Source organism: Patiria miniata, unplaced genomic scaffold (assembly GCF_015706575.1).
Source record: "Patiria miniata isolate m_02_andy unplaced genomic scaffold, ASM1570657v1 HiC_scaffold_12, whole genome shotgun sequence".
Taxonomy (NCBI): Eukaryota; Metazoa; Echinodermata; class Asteroidea; order Valvatida; family Asterinidae; genus Patiria; species Patiria miniata.
Genome location: NW_024037050.1, coordinates 4,086,402 through 4,113,380, shown reverse-complemented (window position 1 = coordinate 4,113,380; position 26,979 = coordinate 4,086,402). Strand labels below are relative to the sequence as shown.

At 38.3% G+C, this 26,979-nt stretch overlaps 1 protein-coding gene across 13 annotated transcripts in view; it reads left to right on the top strand.

Annotated features, from left to right (window-relative positions):
• Nucleotides 1–26,979, top strand: part of LOC119745717 (FH1/FH2 domain-containing protein 3-like) — a 122,558-nt gene that overhangs the window by 4,043 nt on the left and 91,536 nt on the right. For 12 of the 13 annotated variants that reach the window (XM_038222264.1, XM_038222290.1, XM_038222318.1 and 9 more), the window contains exons 4-7: nt 17,608–17,675; nt 20,592–20,697; nt 22,626–22,720; nt 24,060–24,171. In XM_038222264.1, the coding sequence (XP_038078192.1) occupies nt 17,608–17,675; nt 20,592–20,697; nt 22,626–22,720; nt 24,060–24,171 (381 nt within the window). Of the gene's footprint in view, nt 1–16,233; nt 16,378–17,607; nt 17,676–20,591; nt 20,698–22,625; nt 22,721–24,059; nt 24,172–26,979 lie in introns of those variants that run through there. The other variant, XM_038222354.1, reaches the window with a different exon arrangement.

Below are 26,979 nucleotides of genomic sequence, written 5' to 3'. Positions count from 1 at the left end.
CAAGCTTTCCATTAAAGTTATTGTATAATGCACCACTGGCTATCAAATATTTTATATTGTGTATACACGCCCAGTCAGTGAAGCGCAACATGTAATTGTGAATATACTGGTATGCCATTGTTCAGACTCTGAAGGTTTTCAAATGGTAGATGTCTAGACTTAATTGTGCTTCGAGGCAAATTTTTACTCTCGAATTTATTGAATTTTTTGGGGTAATCCACAAGTGATATAATTCAGTTTGTCATTTCCTTGTCACAGAGAATACACCTTAGATACATTTGAGACTATGTGCATTTATACGTGTATCTTTAGTAGGGAGTGAATTTTCCTATTGGCACTCTGAAACTGAAGTCAAATTTTAAATCTTGCAAAATGCTGCACTGTTCCTTCTTACTTAATTGGAGAAAAAAAATCGAAAATGCTGCTGTATGTTTGTAAGAGACAAAAATGATAAAAAAGCAGAGTAAAGCTCCATCGAATGTATTCATTTTACTCGCTGAGTGTCAAATAAATAAAAAATATTGGAAGAATTTAAATGCGTCATCGTTTTACAACACTGTGCATCACGATGCGTAATTACACATGACATCATGAGTCCAAAGTACTGATTCCAAGTTCAATGAGACATGCATTTGGGTTAAATGGGATCTGTGCGTGTTATCATTTGGTTAGCTTAATAGAAAAGTGAAAACAGCTCACCCCACCACACCCTTATCCTACTTACATGTATTTCCCCTCCCGTACACTTGTGATATCCTTGCTAAATACAAGATTGAGGACTGCCTCATTCTGTGATCAATAAACTTTTTGGATAAAACTGCTCAAAAAGTACTCAGATGAGTATAGATAGGGCCTTGACTTTGTTTTGCAATCCAAATGTGTAACATTGAAGGACTTTTGTACCACTTGTCCACATCACCAAACCAGCTCTATATTTGGCCGAAAACTTGCTTCTCAAAAAGTACTTTACTGTAACAGTGAATCAAAGGGTTGTACTATTGTGCATTTTAGTCAGTGAAGATACTGGAAAAACATGTTTTACATGTAACACAAAAATGTAATTTCACTGTCACTCAAGCTTCAAGTGTCATCTCGTACAAACCAAGGGACAAGTTATTTCATATGTTATATATACACTTTTGACTTACATACATATTTGTAAGTTTTTATCACAAACTTTGATAAGCTTGAATATAGACATCTATACATGAAACAGTTTTCAAATACCTTAAAAAAATCTTACAGGTAATTAGACCAAGAGAAATTGTCCAGACATACTGGTATTTAAAGTAAGACATTGCATATAATTTTGATATGAATTAGTTAAGTTTGTTTGACTTCTCCTCAAAAGTTACCTGTAGTCACAGTTTTATGACTCCTGCTACTAATTTTCTTTCCCTTGTAATGCACTGCATAGGCCTACATATTTGCTTGAAATGGAATACCAAGATTGACGTCAGATTGTTTTGGGTGGCTGTGTAGCCGCCCATGGGATGTTGCCGTATACAATGACATCAGTGAAAGATTTGTACACAACCGAAGGGGACCTGGCCAAAAGGCCAGACCCATCAGATTTCTAATTTGAGCATCAACTGTGTCATCCAAACAGCAGGGAATTCCAGAATCATTCCTCATCACTTTTGTGCACACACGCACAAGGCATAAATACGTATGCGTAGTCTTTACCACGTCCCTTATCTGTGTGTGTGTTTTTGTACGTTTGCCCTTTGTAGCGTACATGTGGGCTCTGTGAGTGTTTGTTCAATTCGTCACATGAATAGCCAAAAGTGTCCCGACACTATATATACACACCGATTGTCATAAAAAAAATTCCCACAATGAATTATCTGAGAAATTCCCATGCTTTATTTTTGTAACCGTTCAAGTAAAAAGCAATGAATCATTTTTACGCGACAACTTTATTGTCGGGCAGGTATGTAGACTGTAATAGGCAGAGAAATTACAAAGAAGTTCACTGATGTTTGTCACGGTCCAAAATATTTAGATGTTGAAACCACATGTCCTAATTTTGGTCAGCATCAGTGTGACAGATTCAGTGTTTTGTTTTGACAACATATCATGGTCATTAAAATAGTTTCTCTTATATTTTGCACCATGGACAGTTTACTTGTTTGAACCTGTCTTTTCTTTTATGACAATGTATTTATCAAATTTGTATTTTGTACCTGTTCAGTAAACATCTGAAATAAAAAATCAGTTAAACTGCTGATATACACGTACATGTTGGTGGATGAAGAGTTTACAAGATAAGGAGAGACTACATGTACATACATGTACACTGAAATTTGTATCCTTGTGAAAACTTTTTGTTGTTCTCGTGTACTAAACTTTTCGAGTTTGAAAGTACAGTTTTAAAATGCTCTTATTTTAACAGAATTAATTTCCTTGGCTGAAATTTGGACATTTAGATCCCTTGTCGAAAACTCTACCATTTGTGACTGATCAACAAACCTTGGGAATTCCTAGTTTTTGAGTAAAATCCATATTTTGTGAAAACCTTACTAGTGGAGACGTATTCATCTATAGGAATTGCCCTGTGGAGACGTATTCCATCTTTTGTTCCCTATTGTGTGCATGTCTCCAGAGGGCACGGTGTATCAGATGATTCAGATCATGTTTTCTCTCATTTAAATTTAATTCTCTACAGTGTACAAAGTATGTACGAGGGAAAAAATGTTAATGTGTACATGTACAATGTACATGCGTTATAATGTTGAATTGGAGACCAGGTGCAAATGTTTGTTTTTACAACTTTAATTACAATGTACTCTGGCAAATATGTTAGAAATGGCTACCAAGGAAAATGACTACCGGCCTGAAAACTGGGTCAGAACACTGGATGAGGAAACCTTTGTATGTTTTGTGTGGACGTGATTGTTATTATTATACTGTTGTGTCATTGAGCGGAAACCTACAGGTAACCCATTGCCCTCGTAATATCCAGTATTTCCTTGTCTGGCTCCCTATGTCATGTCCTTGTACACACATGCATTGTACACCTGGGCAAAGGTAGACAGGATGATAGTGTTAGGTAATTAGACTAATATCCTTAAGCAAACAGGGTTTAAGTAAAATATCGGTCATACACCTGTATACAAAAGCCTTGCATTTTGAGCCAATACATATTACATGTACATGTATTCAACTAAAATATCAACCATTATTGACAACCTGGATTTTGGAACAAGTTTAGACACTTAAAGGTGTATGTACAACATTTGCAAACATAAAAAAAATGAAACTACAAAATTATTAGGAAATACCGGTACCTGTCTGTAAGTGAATTTAAGCTCAAGCCTCCTGTGAAATCTTAGCACCACCTGGTGTGCTGTCATTTTCAAGAAAAGTCGACTTTTTGTAGCAATTTCTAATGATGGTCGGCTTACCATTGTGTGAAAAAACTGATTTTTTTTCTTCAAACACGTGCTGCCCCAATTTACCAAATTCATAGTTAGTCCACATTTTGTTTGCACATCCATGAACGGGTGCATGGTTGGTCTGTCTGTCTGTCGGGCTGTCTGTCAGTCTGTCCCCGAAATTTGACCGAAAGTATGGGTGTTCCATGTGCCATCTGCATCGCATTTTTCGGCGTTGGATTTTTAAGCTCTGGCAGGGATCATTTTGATCGATTTCATTCAAGACTTTCATGCAAGACTTCTTGCAACACGGCCAGAGCTTATTGTGCACTAGCACTTGTTCTTGGTTTTTCCAGCATCTACATGCCAGCATCTATGAACACAAAACTTTAAACAGGTCAGTAATTAAATGTATTTGCTTTTAAAATACTAACCCCCATATAAAAATATCCAGGGGGATCCATTTCTGAAAATTACAGCAAAGGCAAATGTTGTACATATTTCATGTACCTTTAAAACATGATGAAAACAATTCAATTTCAAAAATGGGAGGGTATTGTGGGTATGATATCCCAGGGGAAACATACCGGTATGTATGTGCAGAATCAGCAGGGACTGAAAACTTAAATAAATCCACTTGTTGGCCCATGGTTGACCTACATTTGTATGAGGGACTCAAACAAGAAAAGTACACATACATGTATGTACATGTATCACTAGTACTGACCCAACCTCACTACCCCCCAAGGGAACTTTGTGCAACTGTCATTTTTTTATTGAAGGAAATGTTGCCCCAAAAAACTTCCTGTTTTAAGTTTGGGATCATACATTCGATTGGTCTGGCTTTAGTCTGGCCTCGTAGTTCTATGATAAATACAAGTATGGTAATCTCATTCAGTAGGTATGTGGTAATTCCATTCAGTCGAAGGATAAGAAGTGAAGAAACCCTGGATTAAAGATTACAACTTGCCACATGGCTCAGGCTGTTTGTGTTTACATGTATCATGGTTTGCCCTAGAAAGTTCAGGAATGTTGGTGCAGTAATGGAAAGTCCTGACATTGCAACATGGTCAACTGTGTCTTGAAATGCTCTAGAAATCAACCAAACTATTAATACATAGGCCTATCGGCAGTTTACAGAGATATTTCTTAAATCAAAAATGAAAATGAGAAATTGCAACATGTTTCCCTATGTATACATACATCTTTATGTATCATGTATGTATTAGTAATCATACCAGTACGTACAAATGTACCGGTAGTTAGGAAATTGAACAGTTACTTTTACACCGCGTTCCCACTTGAATTGGAAAAAGGTGGATCAAGATCCGGCATTTTGGTGTGATCGTTATCTTACCGCAACGAAACCGCAAGTCGCGTTTCCACTTATGCTTGATCCACCTTTTCGTACGGAAATGTTGGGTCCGAAAGGTCACTGAGTTCGGAATTACGCGCGCTCTGTGGGAGTGCCATTGTTGCATGGTTGCATGCTAGGCCAGGATGGGTCAGTTTTCAAACAGCACTATCAGAATTCACAGACAAAAAATTACGCGAATTCACCAACATAAATCACGGATCCGTAGAGGATCCGTGCGTGCATAAATTAACAGGTGAAATCCAACAGAGCCGCTCATTGTGTGACATCACGGCAGAAACCAATGCATCGATAAGGGATTCCCTGGTTCTGAAGCTTCTCATTGGTTAGAAACGGTCACATGATGTACTACGACATCATTTTCCAATTTTCTATAATCAATACTTCAGATTTGTCACCTCCGTACGTACCGCGTTATCGGCACTATTCTCATCGCATACTCGTAAGCTTTTCCATGATTCTGTGCCAAAGTGAAGTCTTTTTGTGAGTGCGGACTCAGAGTCATATATGGATGGAAAAATAAGTAAAATTTCAGGAATGAAAAAGGTTTAGTAATGGACGAACACGCAACAAAAATAAGGCCTATAGTGTAGTTTTAGGATACCACGTGCGCTTTTGCATGCGCGGTGCTAGCCCGTAGTTCAGCGGTTGTTTATTGTGCATGTTGTATACGCTGGAAATGTTCACATGAGCTACACGCCTGAAAACGTGTTTCTTCGTTCATGAGACCGCAACATTTTCGCGCCACTCGTGCACCGGGCGGATGTTAACAGGTCAAATTGCCGGATCAGATCCACCTTTTGCGTTCCCATCTGATCGTGATCCGGCAATTGCCGGATCTGATCCACCAATTGGGGGATCTGTATCCTGGTCCAGAGGTGGATCAGAAAAGGTGGATCTGATCCTGATCCACCTTATAACGGTTAGCGTTCCCACTACACACAATTGCCGGATCTGATCCACCAATTGGGGGATCTGATCCGGCAATTTGGCAAAAGGTGGATCAGATCCCCCAATTGGTGGATCAAGTGGGAACGGGGTCTTACTCTATAGGCCTACTGGTACACATACATGAAATACACGTGTACTGTATACTGTAGATTTAATATGTTTTTTTTTTTTTTTTTAGAAATGAAGCATTCTTATTAACGTTTGCTACATTTAACTGGTTAATTCCTGAACAGTTTTTTTCTGCAAAAAATAACATTATCACATGAGCCAGCTGATTTTCAAATTTGTTTTCGTTCAAATTAAAAAACAATTTCAATGTGTTCAACAAAAATACATTTAATATATCGCTGCATTAAAAATGTCAGATTGAAGATCATTGTACTTTTGCAAAACAGCACTTCAGTCTTCATGTAAATTAAAAGGGGAAACAAACATGCTGAGTATTTGAACAATAGTTTCATATGTTGAGAACAGACAATTGTCAATGATTGACATTTTTAATATGAAGGTAGTGGCAAACTAGCTGTTTACACATCTCTAGGTGGGAGTACATGTACATGTACACGTATACGGTATAGGCCTACTGTACTTGCTGTTTATCCCTTGTCCGATGGCCAAAATTTGTTTGAGAATATTTTTCCTACATGTATGTTGCAACATGAAAGGGCCCATATGTGCAATGTAATTTTTTTAATGCAATCCTTTTGGAAATGCAACTTTTGTGTCCCATTTAACTCCATATTCAGTTTTCGTTTTGCCATTTTCAAGGGTATTTTGGTGTCTTTTTGGTTTTTATGTTAATGCAAATTTTCTTATTCATCATGTTCATGAGCAAAAGTGTGATGTCATTTCAGGCAGAAACCTCATTGTTACAGCTATTTGTAGCATCACAAGTTGCCAGAATTTTGGGTGTTTTGCTGTCATGTTCTTTTCTTTGGCGGTTCGTTGTTGTGTCAGTACACAGCAGTAAGCCACTAAGCAAGCTTTTCTTACAAATGTTTTCAATGAGCAAATTTTTGGGTTCACAATTTGAACAGAAAACCCCTAAATTAAACAGTGCCTTTTTTTCCGAAATGACAACACATCAACAGCGCCCTCAGTTGTCAGGAAAAGCATGGACAATTTTTAAATGGTAAAAGAAGTGCACTTTTCAATAAAATTAACCAAAAGAAGTGCACTTTTCAATAAAATTTACCAAAAGAAGTGCACTTTTCAATAAAATTAACCAAAGAGGGATGTCAAATATTTTTCATACATCGAAGAGCCCGGGTAGAAAGTTGCACAAAATGTGTTCCTTGAAAAAAAATATCTTCATGGGGCCTTTATTAGGTTTAGGCCTACAGACTGGTAAAATTGATAGTCCTAGTCCAAAATGGGATTGGGAGCCACACTAAAAATGTCTTACATTGTACATTCTCGCATGTAGGAGCTCTGCTTTTAGAAGCTCAGCCAAAGCTGTTGATTGGTGAATACCGGTAGTTGCCATATTTTTCTCATACAACATTGGGTGTTTTGACCCACGATAGAAGGTGCTCACTGAACCTCAGAATCTGGAGGTCAGGTCAGGTCAGGACAGGACACAGTGTTTTTTTATTTTGCATAATCTCCGTGCATTTATGATTCCATAGATGACTGCATTAGGTGAACAAAATCCAAATCTAGTCTTGTATCAAGACTACTGGTAGTAAATTGAAGGATCAGTGGTTTTTATTTTGATGGTACATTCGTATGGAATCCCAGTGGTTCAACTTCGATTTAAAAAAAATAATATTCATCAGAGCAGTGTACAGTTAGTTAACATTCAAATGGTGATGAATTTGTTGGTCAAGGATACTCTGAAGAAAGCTTCATGGTTGCAGAAACTCAACCAGTTACACTTAAAATTATATGCTCAGAAAAATCAGGCACTAACTGAGCTATTTTTTTTTGGCTCAATGGATTAACAGTACACTGAAAATATTTCTTGAGCTAGTCATATTTTGTTGATGTGAATACCTCTCTCTGGCAGGGATTCCTTCCCTGTCATATTACCTCATTGACCGGTAATTGAAGCCCTCTGGCAACATGAATACAAGACACGGGTTTAAAGGGGCAAGTACAATGTAGACTAAAGAGATTGAGCTCTATGCTTTGACTGTAGGTGATTGATAAGCCAACTGTGCGTACTTCTTGCCTGCTTATGTCTGTTGACTGAATTTGACTAGTCAGTAGTCACAGTGCTTGCTTGAAATATGATCTGACTGTTGGTGACTAGCCTGTGTAATTCCTCCATGTTTCAGTCCTCCAAAATCATCCGTTATTTCTTGAATGTGGTCCTCGGAGGGGTGACCACTGCCTCAATCCTGCAAAATCCTCCTGCAATCACTATCAATATGTTGAGGCAAAGCCAGTGATCTCCTGGAGCAGTGCGGAGAAATTCAAACTTATAGGCCTAAACTTATGCACGGCTGAGCATAAACAACACAAGGTCCGGCCTAAGACCTTGACAGAGTGCATCCTCCAAAATCAGCCACACGTTTTTGCCATGTAGCCTCAATCCTGCAAAATCCTCCATTTTGCAAAGAGGATTTTGGAGTATTTGAGAAGGTTAGGGTTAATGTGTGACTGTGTGTCACCCAAAAGTACAACTACATGTACGGTACTCCCGTAAACAATTATTTGTTAGCCTGTCTCATAACGAGAGCCAGTGTAGTAGTCGAGTCCACACAACCCCTCAAGTTCTCACAAGTCAGTTCATAGCTCAATCTCAAATCAGGTCTCAAGCCATTCAAATAAACTGTGACCATGGTGACCAAGCATTCTTTTGTTATTGTGCATCCCATTTTTTTCCTGTGACTGGAACCGTGGAACCTTTAGTTGGAAAAGTTTGTGATGGACTTGTGACTGACTAGACTACAACACTGGCGAGAGCCTTTAACTAAATCTCGTGGGAGTTGTTGCTGTACAGATGGAGTGTGTCCGGAATCTCCTCAACAGCCTACGCAGAGTGCCTAGCGTTCCTTAGCACAGATCTTATTTCAGAAACATCATGTCAGAATTTTTTTTTAAGAACATTGTCGCACTGTGCGTTTTTACAGTAGCAAACAAGCAACTTCCTAGAATCTGAGAGCTAACTTTGTGAACTGTATTCCTCATGAGTGTGCAATTTTTGAGAAGATTGCCGCTTCAGAATGGGTGGAAGTTATTTGTTAAAACTGATACTAGGATTACCGGTACATGTACTTCAGGTTGGTTCATACATGAAATTAACAAATTCTTGTATGACATCACGAGGCAGTCACCAAAGGTTAAGTGTGTTCAACGTTAACAAATTTGCTGTGCAAAAACGTGCCAAGACTACGGTACCTGTATTTTAAGTCACAAAATTGTCTTTGCATTTAATTATGCGGCAGGCACAGTTTGTGCATGTATACAAAAATGTACATTCACGCAACAGTCTTTAGGATGTTGCAGTATGTTGCATTTATGACATCAAAAAAGGCAGTTGTCAAAGTTATGTGTTCAATTTTTTTAAATATGCAATACGAAAACTTGCTGGTACACGTTTAATGTATGTCACAAATTTGTGTTTGCATGAAATTATGTGGCAATTACAGTTTGTATTCATGTGTATGGTACTTTAATGAACCAGTCTTTAGAATGTTGCATTTACATGCATTGATGTACCAGTACTTTCATATTTTCATACACAAAATAGAGAGATATTAATGGCATCCAGCACTGTGGTAACACAGTTCTGCCTGCACGTTTGGATGGTGTGCAAGGTCAGTGACCTTAGGACTAAAGAAAAATCCTAAACCCTACTGTGTGATCTTTGGGTGTGACCAGCACCAAACAATTTCTTGAGATATTCCATCTCAAGTGCAACTTGATGACCTTGATGACATTTAGATATCCCCTAGCTCTACCTCTTGATCAAACTTGATCAGATAGTCTGTTCATTCTCGAAAGCAGGTTTTTAAAGCCTTTTTATCACAGTGCACAGATTTCTCTGTGCAGTAAAGGCACTTGCTACACAGAGCGTCCGTGGACCTACTGCTTTTGTCCTGGTCAGTCCGACCCCAAAGATTCAATTTCACGTGGAATGTTGTTGCTCCTTTATTTAGCTTTGCCAGAAACCTCCCCTGTCACAATTGGTTCTATAGACTGTTTGTCCTCCCATATTATAATATAGATGCTGCCTTTTAACACTGCTGGAGTTAGTTTGGTTACGGTAATGAAGCGTGGTTGTTCCTACTAAAAGCAGCTCGAGAGGTGGCTTTTGTTTTCCTGTAGATGTACAGACAAATATATCTCGCTCTGGAATCGAAGCCATCACATGCATGCCTTGGCAATTTACATTTTGTAAATAGAATTATAAACAGAAGTCAAGTTCCCAGTCTAAAGTTGGCTGAATTTTTTTGTAGTATCTACAAATAAACAAACTAGCCTCAACAGTGCACATCTACAGTACATGAATGTGAAAAATTGAGTAGTTTTGTCACAAATATTTTGTGTCAAAGCCAAGCACTCATAATAGTGGATGTTCTGTTAGAATGATTTGTGTATATAAACATGCCAAAATAATTTTAAAAAAGGATAAAGATTCAAAAACTTTTTTTTTAATACAAAAAGGAGACAAAATATATTTAAAAAAAAATGATAATAAAAAAGATATTGACGAATTTGGGAACTGCCAACATAGGGCTACCGTAGATACATGTAGCTCAGTTGCTATCGTGCACCAATGCACAAAATGTGATTTCTTACACGTCCGCAAAAGGCGAACACTTTACGGATGAAATCACAACTAGCATCCAAACAGCTCGACTTTTTTGGGTGGCAAAAGTGGACCCCGAAAGTCGTTTTCGCACACATAATAGGGGAATACCGGTAACACAAAAACGCCTATTTTTTAAAGGATTGTTGTGTGGATGTTTACATCCTACTTTTAAATGTTCTTTCCGATGAACATCATTTCGTTCAAAGCGCGTTTTGTAGCCCAATTGGGCTGTTCCAGGACGCAGTGTCCCTTTAAGCACAAATCAAAAAAATCACCAAAGTACACTCTTGAAGTTGAAGCCTTGAAATTAATGATCAGATAACAAACTGGCTTGTAATGAGTTAAATTAGCACTGTAATTCATTTACATGCATTTGTAATTGTTTACACATGCCCTCAGTCCTACACACACAATTCTCCATCTAGTGTACAGCAGGACAGGGTAGTCCATGCCTTGGGCAGTTGGAGAGGTTGTTGAACGTTATGACAACAACTCATTCACACTAAAGTACCTCGTCTGAGGAAACAATGAATGGAAGATTGCTAATTTCTAACTACCAGTAAATCCGCTGTACAAACTATGAAACTCTTGTAAAAAACTTCGTCCAAACAGAGAACACAGACCAACGGCCTGTACCATCACTGTCCTGAGAAGGCTATTATTCAGGACTTCAATCTGTTTGCTTAGGTTTTGAAAAGATCTGTCACTGAGCCTTCTTGTGTAAGGAAATTACTGGGCTTGAGCCCCAGGAAACGCACACAATCTTTCTTTGCAAAGACTTTAAGAAGAGGAAATCTCTTTTAGGGAAAGACTTCCTCAAGGCTTTCTAAGTCTGTGATGTGGACATATGTACTACAAGTTTAATACTTGTGGTCTTTAATGCCAGGTGTACATTGTACAATGTGTGAGGCATACATGTACATTGTGTTACTTACTCACCTGTAACGATTATTTGACAAAGAGTTGATACAAGAAGTGCTATTCCAAGAATTGTTTATGCAATCAAATAGATTCATCATATAAACAGATGTGGGAAAAATTCTTGTTGGTATCCTAATTTGAATAACACATGGAAGAAGTTCATGGAAATCAAATAAAGGTTTCAACTTTTAAGCTGTCATTTGAATGTGTTTTGTTAGAAGTGTTTTGGGTCCGTTGCTGTGTGCAGGAAACGTTTGAACTTATCATGTTACAGGTGTGGGATTTGTATGCGAACAAGAGAGGGCGCTTTTTTAACACATGATGGATGAAGACTCCCCCCCCCCCAAAAAAAAAGGGAAAGTGAAAAAAGGTAAAATGAAACAGGCATGAGAGTTTTCAGACTTCAGTCTGAAATCAGACTTTTTGAATGTGAGAGAAGGCCATTCAATACACCTTTCAGACCTTTCATCCGATTTTCAGCTCTTTTTTTTTTTTAATAACAAAACATACCCGTTGGACTGGTTTGGGGGCTGTTTCATCATAAATGTGGTGTTTATCACAGAATATAAATGGATGTTTGATTCGAGTATGAATATTCTTGGATTAGTTGAATGTTGTTGGATTTTAAATTATGTGCATACCGGTACGGTACATGTGCGTATGCAAACACAGCCTGTTGAAGAGTTGCCTATTCTCATAGTTATGGCTCATTCAAAAACAGGTCATTCTTGTTTCTTTTCTAGTTTCTTTTGCCACATTTCCTGTGATGCATATCACGAATGATTCATGCGTGAAAGGAACTAGCATATAACCAGATATTGTACCTTACATTGTATGTCCTCAAGCATGACAAAGCATATCAGTATATAACCTTGAAAATGCTGTTCTTCTTACCAACTCACACGTTTTTATTTAATCGCATCCTGTTACATGAACTTGTACATGTAGGCGTATTTCCTGAGAAATGTCCTGTGCACTTTACGTTTTAGTTCATATTGTACCATCTGGTTTTAAAGGTATAGGCCTAGTCCATCATTTGTAATTTGTGCATTTTGTTCGTTTGAAGCAACAAAAGTGCTCAAAATCTGCAGAAGGGTACTGAACAACAAACCTGATGAAATTTCAGCTCAGCTTCAGCTGTATATGCCGAGAAAAACAGCATTCCAGGATCTCCATTTCAAATCAAAAGTTGCTGAATCATGTTTTGAAAGGGGTCTGAATTCAGCGTCCAATACACGTTCTCACTGAGCTGATTGCAGCTACGCGATGTCGCATACTGATCCGACGAATTATAGCAACCGTGCGCGTGTGTGCGTCGTGCAAATGCTGGCGCGCGCTTCACCGAATAACAAAACGAACTACTAATTTGAATTTCCTCAGATGCGTCTTAAGAAGCACCTTTGCAAATGCCTTCTTTTATTGATTTCTTCAAAATGACAGCTTGCCAGAATGAATAATTTCACAGGGAGTTTAGTCCCCTTACTACATGTATCTTTCAACCAAGAATGTTTTTCAACAATAATGACGCCAGTTACTTTTCGGATAGCTGCAAATGATGGACTCTAGCTTTAAACCTTTTGTGGGGGGGGGGGGGGGGGGGGAGGGAGGGGGAGAGGAGATCATTTTTATTATACTTCCCCTACCTGAGATACACAGTGTTTTACAATATTACCCAGAGCAGTTAATTATTAAAGTCTTCTGTATAAAATTGATGATAAGTTCAGGTCACTTCACTGAAGCATCTAGTCAATGTACAAATTGTACACAACATCCCTAAATTCTCAAGCACTGAAAGAACCCTGTAGAGAAGTGAGCCCTCTATTGACGGGAAAATAAAATGAATGAGCACTACATGTAATTGTATGCTGATGCATAATGCCGTTGACACACATTGCAGTGGCAGGTAATGAACCAGCAAGCCCTTGTCATTTACAGAAAGTAAAATAAAGAATGATAATAGTATATGTTTATCTTCCAGATGCTAAAATTCTTCTGTAATCTTCCTGAACCTACCGGTAGTAGGATACCCCCATACACATTTTAGAAATATTTCTATAGTAAAAAACGTGGAGTAAACCTCTGTCAATACAAATGTAGCTGTGAAACTATTCAGAGTAACCTTTTTAACAGAAATATTAAACACTTATTAAAAGTCCCTAAATGCTCACTTTGAAGTTAAAGACAAGATTTTATTATCTGTATCAAAGGTCTACATTGTACATTTAAATTACATGACTCATCAGCCATTTGGGATAGCACACAGTCACGCACACAACAATTCTACAAATTGTAACACTGCAATTCTGTTGAACCTGCAAGAATTTAAACCTACAAAATGTACATGTACCGGTATAGCTTCTTTGATTGAACCCAGAAAGCATCCCTCAGCAGTCACACTAAAAAAAATCAGTACTAGTCCATGCTCTCTTTAGGATGACCTAATGATGAAACCATCTTTGCTCCTACCGATACATGTATACATCAACCTCCTTGCATCCCCACATCCCTGTGGTTGTCTTGTTCAGTGAGGGAGTCTTCTGGGCTCTCTAGCCTCCAGATGCTCTTGCTGATGCAGCGATGACCAACCGTGTTCAACATGCCAGGAATGTGTCGTGTCACATGATGTCATCTCCCCTAGCACCAGTGGAAATGTACTGTTGAACTTCAGACAGACTAGACGCATGAAGTTGTGACGTGTAGACAGAGCTACCCATATATTATTTTTAGTCGATTAGTAACAAATTTGAAGAAAACATCCAAGTGAACTTTGGTTTTTATGTGGAATTACATGTACAATACAGGTCTAAATATAATTTAGCTAATCTGAGAACAGCAAACTGTATCTAAATAATGTATTTTTTTATATGTACCAGTGATAATTACATGAATTAATGAAATTATTGGCCTACAGGCCTACCGGTACGTATGCATGTAAGGCCTGTGGTTGGGGGGGGGGGAACCACATTATTTGTCAGCACATTATAATTCTAAAACATGTAATGTCCGGATCTACAATTTGTCATAACTGAATTTTAAGAGAATATATTGTCTCTTAGGTTTCTATTTCTTCCTTCCTTTTTTTTGGGGGGGGGGGGAGGAGGGGAGGGGGAGAATTACCACCCATGCTGCAGTGTGTTAGGAGTTTAAAAAATGGATTGTTATAAAAAAAAAAATTGTTTAGGCCTTTCCTAAATGTCATGAAAGCAGTGACAGTAAACTCAGTCTTCGTTTTACACAGTTTCGACACCACAGATGAACATCAAAGACATAATTTGTTTTGCTCATATGGCCAACCAGTTTTGGATACCAATTTTAAAGTATACCGGTATCTTCAATAGGTTTTGTTGTGTTCTTGTTTTTTGTTCATGGCAGTTGATTCTGATCTTGGATGATGGGGTTTATGTGATGAGGTTTCTCGAAGGATATCCCTTAAGAGGATAGGATCATTTGCATTTGTATCCCAAAAAGTAATCTACCAAGTTATTATCAAAAAAGCTTACTTGGATTAAAGATCATACTGGTACTAAACACCATGTGCAATTAATAGTCTGGCTTGCTGTCATTTAGAAGAAAGCAAGAAATGTAGGTAATTTCCAACGATCAGTCAATTGACAGATTTTTGGAATAAAGAGTGCTATTGACAAAAATGTGTTTCGTGATCAAGAGGTTGTACATGGTTTTTCACTGTTTTCTGGAAAAGTGTAATATCCACTGAGCTGAAACTTCAACAGGCTAAGTTTTGAACAATTTGTTTAAAATTTGAGTGGTGTTATTATTGGAAACGAACAAGATGCATGAAACGTGAATGATTCTTCGGGCCTTTAATTAGTCTTATAACTCTAATTTCTAGAGAGAATACTGCATATGGTATTGATAACTGTATCATAAAGCACCCTTTTTTGGCTACTCCTCTATTTACAACAGCCCCCTCTATCTGCCTGCGAATGGATGCTTCACTCATCACAAGATTATGAAATATTGAATTGAACTGGTATGAGCTTGTTGACCTTGCCAATTACGTGGCTGAGAAAAACACACTCAGAAAGTTCCAGGTTGTGTTTATGCCACCCCCTTTTACTGTTCATGGATCAGCCCAAGTTGATGACTTAAAAGAGAATGTTCCATTAGTTGCAAGGGTGCTTGGATCTCAGTTGCAGGGGTGCTTGGATCTTTACCAAGTCTTGATGAAATCTGGACAATTTTGTGATTGGTGTGATCTTTGAATTGATTCCCTTATTAAATTTGGTAGAAAGAGAATTTCATTTATCAATCCCTTACATAGATTTGTGTTTGGTACAACAATTGCCCCAAGAAAATATTAATAATGTAGGAAATATGATAATTAGAAGGCTCCTTTGTTTTTGTCATCCACTCGATTGGATACATCATCACAGCTGCTTAGGATGGGATGGTGTTGCCCACTGAGTCCATAAAGTTAGTCGTGGGACTTTGATTGGTCGATGTTAATGTATGATGTAATGTCTGGTTGGGCCTTAAAACATCTGCTTCCAGAAAGTCAGTCAGTCAAAGAGCAGTGCGGCAGCCATGTTGCTTACATGTATTTCAAAGTGTAAACATTTTGTGAATGTGTTCATCATGGTCACAGCATCAGTAAGTGATTTTGCGACGTGGAGATTTCATTGGATACCTACGTACCGGTACTTGTAGTCTCTCTTCTAATGTGTTATGAACGTTGCCCAGTTCTTCAGCACATCTTGAAAGTGTTATGACAGTATGGACAATGATGGAGGAACTGATGTTCTCACTGGATAAAATTTGCTTGTACGGAGTATAAGTTTCTGAGCTTAAGAAGCACAAACTCTAACTGCCTGGAAATGGAATGAATGTTTTCGGGCAAGATCAGATCTGGCAGAAAAAAATGCCGCCAGATCCAGAGCTGACTCGCTTCTGGAGCAGGAGAAATGTGAACAGAAAGAGCAAACTGTATTCATGCACCGATACAAGGAGAGCGAAGATTAAGGAGATCACAGGTAAAGAAGTTGGCAGGATTGAGTCTCTTTGGATGAACTTACTGATTTTTTTCCCAAGCCATCCGTAAAGTTTCTGTTTGTTGTTTTGTGCTTGTGGATTTAGTACGTTGTGGAGACAGATTATAGAGTGTCGATCATGTCTTGCAGCAGAGCCGATGCAGTGACTGTCACAACAGATGGATAATTGCATCATTTCATTTTCATGTTTGTGTGCAGTACACTTCATTTACCTTTGTAGGTACATGGTTATTCTGAAGGGCTTTTGGTATTAAAAAATGACAGCAAAATACTCCTGGTTGTGTTTTGTAAAGTACATGTACACATGTACACTACACTGTACATGGACAACAATTTAATCTTGTGATAATCCTTGTAATAAAAAGAAGACATTGCAATAAAGAGTGGCATTCAATGTTCATTCAAAATATTGGGGGCCTATGAGATCATTTTGTTTCAAAAAGGATGATGCACACATTTTGTCACATTATCTTATTCCAAATTATTCAGTGGATTCAAAACCTCTTGTCTGCGGAATACTTCTACTGATGACTCCTGCATACATGTAGGAGCAGGGAAGCAAAAGTACCTGTGGTTTACATTATTTTGTGTTTAGTCCGAGTGGAGTAAACATTTGATGAAGCCAGCCACAAGTCAAGTTAAGTGTTATAAACCTGGACATGCTGTTTAACATGGTGAAGATGAAGTTCAATACCAGAACATTACTTGTACATGTAGAACTGTCATCACTTTATTTTCCTAATAAGAAAAAGTACTACACCAATTGTGACGTACATGTATGAAGAGTGCAAAAGAAGTGGATTGAATTTATTTTGATTTTGTTGAATCAAGAAGTCAAATTCAATGATAGTGACACCCGGTCTACATGTTTTCATGTATACGCAGCACAAAAGAGAACAGGTCTGATTTCTATTTTGGTATGTCAAGTTACAGCACTTGCAAAAGTTGAACACATCTTAACTGTTGTGAATTTTGCAGTGACTGTTCGGTGATGTAACATTTGCTTCGTATTTGCTTTCATGTAAAGCACAACTACATGTGCCTGTACATGTAAACCAGCATGCAGAATTAGTAACTAGTGATGTTGCCTAAAGGTAAAGCTTTGTACCGGTAAGAATAGTAATTTTGACCAAATTTTGTTTGAAATTGATCAATTTAAAAAACAAATTTGTTTAAATTGGCATTGTGTTTTCATTTTTTTTTTTCTTACAGAGAAACTGCTCAACTCAACAGGACGAGAACTCAGGAGGGCGCTGTTTTCACTCAAGCAAATATTTCAGGTATACTTGATATTGCAATTAATTTCGCCACATCCTATTTTTTTATTCACCTTGCCAAACCAAACTCTTAGATCTGTCCCAGTGATTGTTTGCGTTTGGGAGATAAAATGTACAAGTTCATCCACCTGAAACAACAAACACAAGATGCACGTGTGATAGGGAAGAAATAAACTTCATTTTCTCATTCTAAAAAAAAAGTATAAATGCATAAATAAATATGTACATGTACATGTACATGTATGTTGTTTACCATATATTATTTTGCACTCTGCTATGTTAACAATGCAGGTGAAGAATACTAATATAAAGAACAGTAATATTCATTTTTCAAAATTATGTCTTTATAATTTTCAAACAAGTGACAAAATCCGTGGATCAATACATGAAGACTTCATTTCCAAAAACGCGATAAACGCCATTTTGTTACCTCTTAGAATGCCGCCCTCTCCTGGCTGCCCAGTCAGTTTCGACAGCTGTTACATGTTTATAGTTAAACACAATTTAGGAATACAGTAAAGTGAAAAATGAAATTTAGATACAGCTCTAGTACTGTTCTTAATCTTTTCAAGTTGTATAACCGGTGCAAATTTTTCACTTCTTTCAAATGGATATTTCGGGTTTGGAAATAAACTCGTCACATGAAATTACAGCCTTTTTGATCAAAACTAGGCCTATTTGACAAAGCAGCTGTAATTTCACAAATCCCAAAGTCCCTTGCCCTGCAGGCTGGGATGATGAACATGAAAAAAATTCCTTTCCCCTGGGTCAGTTTATCCTGTCAAAGTACTGGTACAAGACACACCAAAGTACAGACTGCAATACACAGCCCGAGACATGTTAACCTCAGTAATTAATGGCCCCACCGACATTATGATGGAATTATCTGGAACAGCGGGGAGTCGTACGAGATTCAAGGAATAAACGGTTAAAGGGCCGCCAATGATGAGTGGGAAGACTTGTGAACGGTACAGACCAGAAAACGCATTGCCAAGATTGCTGTTGCGGGAAGTTGTAATTAGTGGAATAAATGAGCCAGTTCAGTGTTCCGAACTATGTCCACTCATCAAGATTAGTTTCCTTTTGGCTGAACAATTCAATGTCACAAATCATAATTGCCTTGCCTGCAGGCTTGGATGATAAATATTGAACAATTCCTCTCCTCTGGGTCAGTTGATCCTGTCAAAGTATAGGAAACTCCACTCAGCACAGTTGGAAATTGAAGAAAAGTTTGTGTACTGAATTGGTCACAATGGTCCCCAAAACACAGGATCTTAATGTGGTTAAAATTAATATGTTTTACACTTAATATAGGCTATATACATTTACTTGCTCCAACATTTATGTGAGCAGAAATCTTTTTTGAAATCTCTGATTGAATGAAAATACAATGTAGCAAATTGCAGATTCAGATACCACTTCTCCCTTAAATTTGTGTACATACATGTACCTGTATGGTATCTGTGGCATTTTCCTAAATCAAATTTTGTATACATTGTAAACCTGATGTTCACATGCACAGTTGAAACATAACTTCAGGAGTAATGTAGTATGTGTACAAGCCAAGAATATCATTGGTTGAGTGGAGATCACTCTACTCGTGGTCAAATTTATCACATTTGAAGATATCACTTTTACACAATGTACATTTGTGTACAAGAAATTGTGAGGAATTGTCTCCTTTGCGTGAGATTCACTCTGACAATTTTTATGTCTTCATCAGCACACGGACCATTTACACATCAGCAATAGAATATTTGACCTTTCTGTTGTGGGAATCTTTTGGTCCCTGCATTATCTCTTCCATCAGCATCGGTCCAGTCTGTAGGTTATTTGCTTCTCTCAGCATCCCCAGCCTTGCTGAGCTGTGGGACAGGCCAAGGCTAAGGCCTGCTAATGAGTAACAAGTGTATTGGAAGATGTCACTGTAACACATTGAGCATGAGGGTTCAACTCGTTTACCAAAGTATTTTCGTGTGTCAAATTTTCCATCAGCTCTGGAATAAGCCACTTGCGTGTTAGATTTGAATAAAATCTGGAACGCTGACTTAATACAATGCTTTGCACGTTTTAACCTAGCATTCTCCCGACCAAAGAGACTGTTACTATATCACGTGATTCGGGGCAAGCCTTATGCTAGCAACCCCCAGCTCCGGCATGGTCTGGTGTCTTTGTGCCATTCTCACCCATTGTGAACGATGTATTGGTGCTGAGCGTCTCTTACGTAACTATGCAAGAGCTTGCCCCGAATCATGTGATTAGCAACAGTGTCTTTGGTCTGGAGAATTCACAGTTAAAATGTGCCAAGCATTCTGAGCAAGTCATTGTACCAGACGTTTTTCAAATGTAAATCCCAAAGGGTATAGGTTACACGCAAATGGCTTATTGCTTACCACACATGTATGGGCTCCGTGTGCCAACAAAAGAGGGCGCGCTTTAACCACTTCTGAGCGCCCCTTGGACGGGACACTGCGTGTGCACACTGTAGTTTGCGCGCGATGTACACACAACTGTTGTATATCCTAAATGCGCACAAAGCCAAGCCACAGCGTCTTCGCACGTGAGGGTTAGGCGTCGTTGGCGCACGAATACGTTTGAATACGTTCGAATACGTTCAAATTTAACTTGCAATGGTCTCCCAGACTAATCCCCGACCCCAATAACTTTGGATATCATTTGAAATACGAAGTGGATGGATCGGAAACTTCTTAAAAAAAAATCTTCTTTGGGTGAACATCTTGACAATTTCCTTTGAATGACTACCTGGAAAAAAATGTGTTTTATTTTGAAATGCAATATTAGTTTATAAATTTATCTTAAATTTTCATTTGGAATTATCTTTTTTAACAATATTTTTTTAAATTGGAGGCACAAAATGATTAAAATGAAATTTTGCAAATTTTTTTTTTTTGCCGACAGGATGACAAGGATTTGGTGCATGAGTTTGTCAGTGCAGACGGGCTGGCCTGTCTCATTAAGGTGGGAACGGATGCTGACCAGAACTACCAGAACTACATCCTTAGAGGTGAGATGATGTAACGGTGCAGCAGGTCCTCGGACCACAGTACTTGTACTTTTGCTGTTCCTTGCCTTTCTTTATAATGTTGTGAGAATGGCTAAATAAATAATAATAATAATAATAATAGTGAATGAAGTCATCAAATCTTTAGCTAAACTGTCAGCAGACTTATTTATTTATTTATTTTTATTTCTTTCTGGTAATGAAACCAAGGATTCCTCAAAAGTGCCCCAGGCACTATAGCTCACGAGCCTGAAAAAAACCTGTAGAGAGGAGACAATGAGAAGAAATTACAGTTTTAGAGGTGGGAGGAAAAGCCCAGAAGAATATTCTGGGGAAAACCCACTGAATCAGGTAGGGACTGAAAACCCAATCCACATATTGGCCCGGATTTGAACCCGGGTCACAGCGGTGGAAGGCGGGGAAAGTACCGCTACACCAACCCTGACTCCCCTGACGTGCGCCACATAAACTGATAAAGGCACATGTGACAGTTGACTGGGATATCGGGTCTTATGCTTGTTTTAAAAGTTATGTATCATGGCGTTCCTAGGGCACATGTTTTTGTACATGTATACATTTGAAAAGATACGTGACTGGAATGATGACTGGTGTTCAGTGTCTTTTGAGGACCAAAATTCTGTATTCTGAAATTCCCTCGCATGATAATTACATGTACATGAAAACTGCAATGTTTGGTGGTGGGAGGGGGGGGGGAGAGGGAAGACAAGTCCCCCCCCCCCCACTTTTTAAAGTGGGGGATATATCGTTTGCCCCCCCCCCCACTTTTTTTCATCCCCGAATAAAAATTGTAGCCTACAATGTATATTTGATCCTGTAGCTCAGAATAGCTGATTCAATTACTCCAAACTCAAAAATAATGTTTAAAATGGTGATCGTTTGAACAAAAAAAATTGGTTAAAGTGGTCAGAATTTGCCTCAGATCGCACTACGGAGTATCTGGAATTCAAAAGTTTTCGGCGCCCTTAGGCGGGCCCCAAACCCCACGCTGCTATGGCTTTGCGCTTCGTGCTCGCTTTAGTTCTGATCAAGGTACGTATGTCCCCCCCCCCCCAATTTTCAAAAACGATGGACGCCCTTGGTGATGTACATGTATATATGTGAATGTAAATATTCTATGTTTACATTGTATTTTTATATTCTATATTACATGTACACACAACCCAAAGGGTGCATGGACTAAAGTGTCCCTTTACAACATTTGTAAGCAGAAGGTTGTCGGTTCGGGTCCTATTCAGTAAACTTTGAAATTTCGATCACAATCTCTTGTGCAATGCTATACAATAATGTACATGCTTAAAGGATTGATTCATGCGCATACTGGAGGGAAGTAAATACCATAGAGTTTGTATTTTCTTCAAGCGAGAATACTCAGAATTTGGGCGCTTGGCGGCAGTGGCACTCGGGTATTCTTCGTATCAGTCACATTTTTTCATTCAAGGTTGACCCTATGTACCATTACCCCAGACCTACCGGTACTCTCACAGTTACCGTATCTAACCCACATGTACGGTAGCTTGAATATGTTGCATTTTTAAAACTCTTTCAGTGCCCGCGAAATTTGAAGGGAAGGAGAATTCCGCACATTTTGCAGAAAATATGAGTGTCAGTGCTGCGCCCTATCGCAAGAACTCGAATGAAACAAATAAATACAGGTCGTAACTGAATGAAAATGATATTATTAGAAAGAGCGAGAGCGCCCCCTTGTGATAACATGCTTACTCTACCTCGCATATGTACAATTTACCGGTACATGTACGAGGTTTGGGGATTTTGAGTACGAACATTACCTCGTAAATGTACGAGGTTGGCAATTTCGAACTAACAAATATACCTCATACGGTACATATACAACTTTGGCACTGGAAGAGTTTATTCTCCCTTTATGTCTATTATTGTTTTTTTGTCCACAGCTCTTGGTCAGATCATGCTGTATGTGGATGGGATGAATGGAGTCATTGATCACACAGACACCGTCCAATGGCTCTACTCATTACTGGCATCAAAGGTGAGTAAAAACGTATATTTATCATTAACCGAGGGTGGGAGAGGGGATGAAAATCTGCCCATGCCTCTGGATTTGTGGTACTTGTTGAAAATCGGACATTTTGTGCAAAATCTTCATCTGATTCTTATGAACTCGATGTCAAAAAGTCCACAATTCAATGTACATTGGTCTACAAACTCACAAAGCTGCAACAGGAGGAAAAAATGTTCAGCGATGATGTATGGAAAAAATACAGGGAGATGGAACCCCCCCAGGCCTTTAAGGGATAACCCAAACCCTCATAGATTATATTCATAATTTACCAGGAGATTTTGAGGATCATGCAGGATTGAGGAATGTAGAGTGAAAACACTGACTTAAAATGGGATGTGATGTCCGTTGAAAGTACAAAGAAAGTGCCATTGGGTTCCTGTACCTTGGTGGATTTTGGAGGATTTAGGGACGTTCCTTGCCGACATTTCCGCCACCGGCTTCACACGCTACCTGGACCATATAAAATTTCAACAGATGACGCAGTGTGGATATATTGCAATGCACAATACAGATACATGGGCGTATGCGCTTTTATTTTCAAACAACCGATTTTTACACATCACACAGTGCACACTATGCTAACACATGACGGATAGTGTTGGGAGATTTCGGTGATTTCTGATTTTTTTTTCAAACCATGCAAACTGAATATCCGATTTTAGATTAGGCCCTCTGAATGATTGGGTGCAGTTTGCAGGATTCAATAAACACTGGGCCTTTACAAAAACACTCCAGAGCTGTAATGTTGAAAAAATTGATGAGAACTCTCGGTAAGTCCAATGGGCAGGCTATTCATATACCGAGAAGACCATTAGCAAATGAATGCAGTTACAATCAGAGACCATGGAGCAAATTGGGGGATGTTCCAGTTGTTTTCTTTAACCTATGTTACCAAAAAAAAAAAATGGAAGGCTGAATTTTTTTAGGGTTGGTTTTGAATATCCGGTTTCCAAAATCGAAACCGAATAGTGGAATTCAAAACGAATTTTTTAAAAATCCAGATTTTAATCCTGCCACTAATGATGGACACAGGGATTTTCGGCCGGAGGGTTGATTTTGATAATGATCTCAACCTAGAGGGATTGTTGGAAAGATTGTGTGCATGCAGCGTCTGTTTTCTAAAAATTATATCATGAGAAAATTGCCAGCTATACACTCAGTAAATATACGTGTAATTTGGTCAATTTTCTTTTATGTAATACATGTACTACAAGCTTGTGTTTTGATTTGGCCTAAGTTGAGCCCCTTCAAAGCAGGTGCAGATGAAAGTTATCTTATTTACTTTATTTGGTATTGTTTCCTGCAGTATCGTCTGGTAGTCAAGACATCACTGAAGCTGCTACTGGTCTTTGTGGAGTACACAGACACAAATGCTACAGTTCTGTATCAAGCAACGTGTGTAGTCGACAAAGAACAAGGTACTTAAGTTAATTTTGTTAACATTGTTTTCCGCGTGCTCTTGAAACAGATTTTCAGCTGATGTCACATCGAAAAGTGAATAACTTTTTCTTTGCTAGAAAAGTTAGCAATTGAGAAAAGAAATCTACTTTTTGGGATGAAATTCGAAAAGAGCACGGGGAACGCCACTTTATAATCCTATTCAGTCGAAAAGCAAAGTCATCCAAAGGCCCGGTTTATGCTTATACATAATTATAATAATAATAATAATTTATTAATTTATAGTGCGCAAATTCCATTTAAAATATGTTCAAATGCACATTACAGTCATAAAAAAAATAAAAAATAAACAGACGTATACGCAAATTCAACAATACAATGAACACTGATACAGGGTACAAAAAATCAAGGTCAAATTTCTGAGACAGTTTACCATGAACAGAGACCCGTTGAGATCGGTCAGACAAATAAGATTTAAACCAGAGGAGAACAGTCCCATCAATACCAAACATGGACTGGAGCCTGTTCAACAAAACCGTATGATCTAAAGTATCGAAAGCAGAACTTAAATCAAGTAAGACTAATAAAGAAACATGTTGTTTGTCCATAGCCATTAGTAAATCGTTTTTAACTTTCAATAAGGCCGTCTCAGTACTATGGTGACTACGGTAGGCCGACTGAGTAATTGGATATAAACCGTTCAATGTTAAATGAGATTGTAGTTGGAGTGCGACTGCCTTTTCCACCAACTTAGATATGAATTGAAGATTACTAACAGGCCTAAAATTTTCCATCTTTAAGTCTAGACTAGGCTTTTTAAGCAATGGTAAAACCACTGCTGATTTCCAGGCTGCTGGGAAATGACCAGTACATAAAGAGGAATTAATCATTCTGGTTATAACAGGCAATAACAGATCTAAAGAACTCATAAGTAACTTCATTGGAATAGGGTCAAGGATACAACACTTCTTACTAGAACCTACAATGAGCTTACGAACACCATCTTCAGAAAGTTGCACAAAATCGGTCAATGTTCCCCCAGACCTAAGTGATGAGGGTGTGGAGGAAGATAACTGAGGTGAGCAGGTCTCATTACTCAATCTCAACCTGATATTGGAAATCTTTTGAACAAAGAAATTACCCATCTCATTCGCAAGCATCGAATCATCGGTGTGCGGTGGCACAAGAGAGCTTTTGTTAAGATTGAGCAGAGACCTGCTAACCTGAAACAATTTCCGTTGATCACTACTATTTTCATTAATCAAGTTGGAATAGTAATCCTGACGAGCATTGTTCATCAAGAAAATGACCTTATTTCTGTTCAACTTAAACAAATCAAAATCACGCTGAAGCCCAGTTGTTCTCCATCTCCTTTCAGCTTTTCTACGCATTTTCTTAGCAATTCTGATTTCCTCATTAAACCATGGTACGCAGGGCCGAGCAATAATCATTTTTTTAACAACAGGAGCATGATGATCAACAATGTCACTAAGCATGCTAAGGATGGTATTATATGAAATGGCCAAATGGTCAAGATCATCAGATTTACCTTGGCTTGAGTCGTTATTACACAAATCAGATTCAGAGATTTCATTCTTAAACTTATCCATATCTACAGAGCTAATCTTCCTATAAGATACCTCTTTTACAGATAAATCAGGTTTGTTTAAAATAAGTTTACACAAAATGGAATAATGATCTGAGAATAAATAATCAACAACAGGCATACGTTCAATTATTGTCTCTGATTTACGGGTAATGATCAAATCCAATGTATGTTCTAGAACATGAGTTGATTGTTCAATATGCTGTGTAAGGTTCAATGATTCCAGTAGCTCAGAAAACCGTATTGCTTCATAGTTGTCAGCATCATCCACATGAATGTTACATGTAAATATGCAAAAGCGCAAGCAAAGCTAATTTAATGATGTCAACAGTTGAAGTTTCATTGTGAATTTTCCCAGTAATAATAATAATAATAAAGAACATTTGTAAAGCGCCGGTATGCGCCTAAAAAGGCGTCATGGCGCTGGAGGAGAAAGTCAAGTTAGGATTGTGTGTTGTGAGAGTAAGCTTGTTTGTACAGGTGAGATTTTATATTTGTCTTAAAATGTTGTAATGGATGGAGATGATTTGATAGCCAGAGGGAGTTGGTTCCACACTCGGGTTGACGCTGCAGTAAAGGATCTGTCACCCCACAGAGTGGAGGTCCTGGGCTCGTGAAGCATCATGAGCTTACTGGAGCGGAGTCCGGTGCGTGCTGTTGAGTACGGGTGGATGAGCTCGATGATATACTCCGGCGCATTGTTGTGGAGGATTTTGTACACAAATAGGCCAAGTTTGTATTTGATTATGTATGATACTGGAAGCCAGTAGAGATCTGCTAATACAGGAGTGATGTGAGAATGTTTACTAGTGAGAGAGATTAGTCTGGGACTGATGTTTTGTAGTCGCTGCAAACGGTTTAGTTGATTTAGGTTAATGCCATACAATAGTGAATTACCCATGTCAATTTGGGATGTGATGAAAGCGTGAACAAGTATTTCAGTTGTGTGTTTGTCAAGATATTTTCGTATGTCTCCGATGTTACGGATCGACATGCAGACTGATCTAGAGATTGATGTAAGGTGAGGTTCCATGGATAGAGATGAATCAAAGATAATGCTGAGATTTCTGACTTGATTTGATGGCAGGATGGTCGAATCACCAACCCTTATGGATGGAACATGAACTTTACACGATTGCTGCTTTGAACCTATGATGATAAATTCGGTCTTTTCATTGTTGAATTTGAGCCAGTTGTGAGTCATCCAAAAAGTACCCTAACA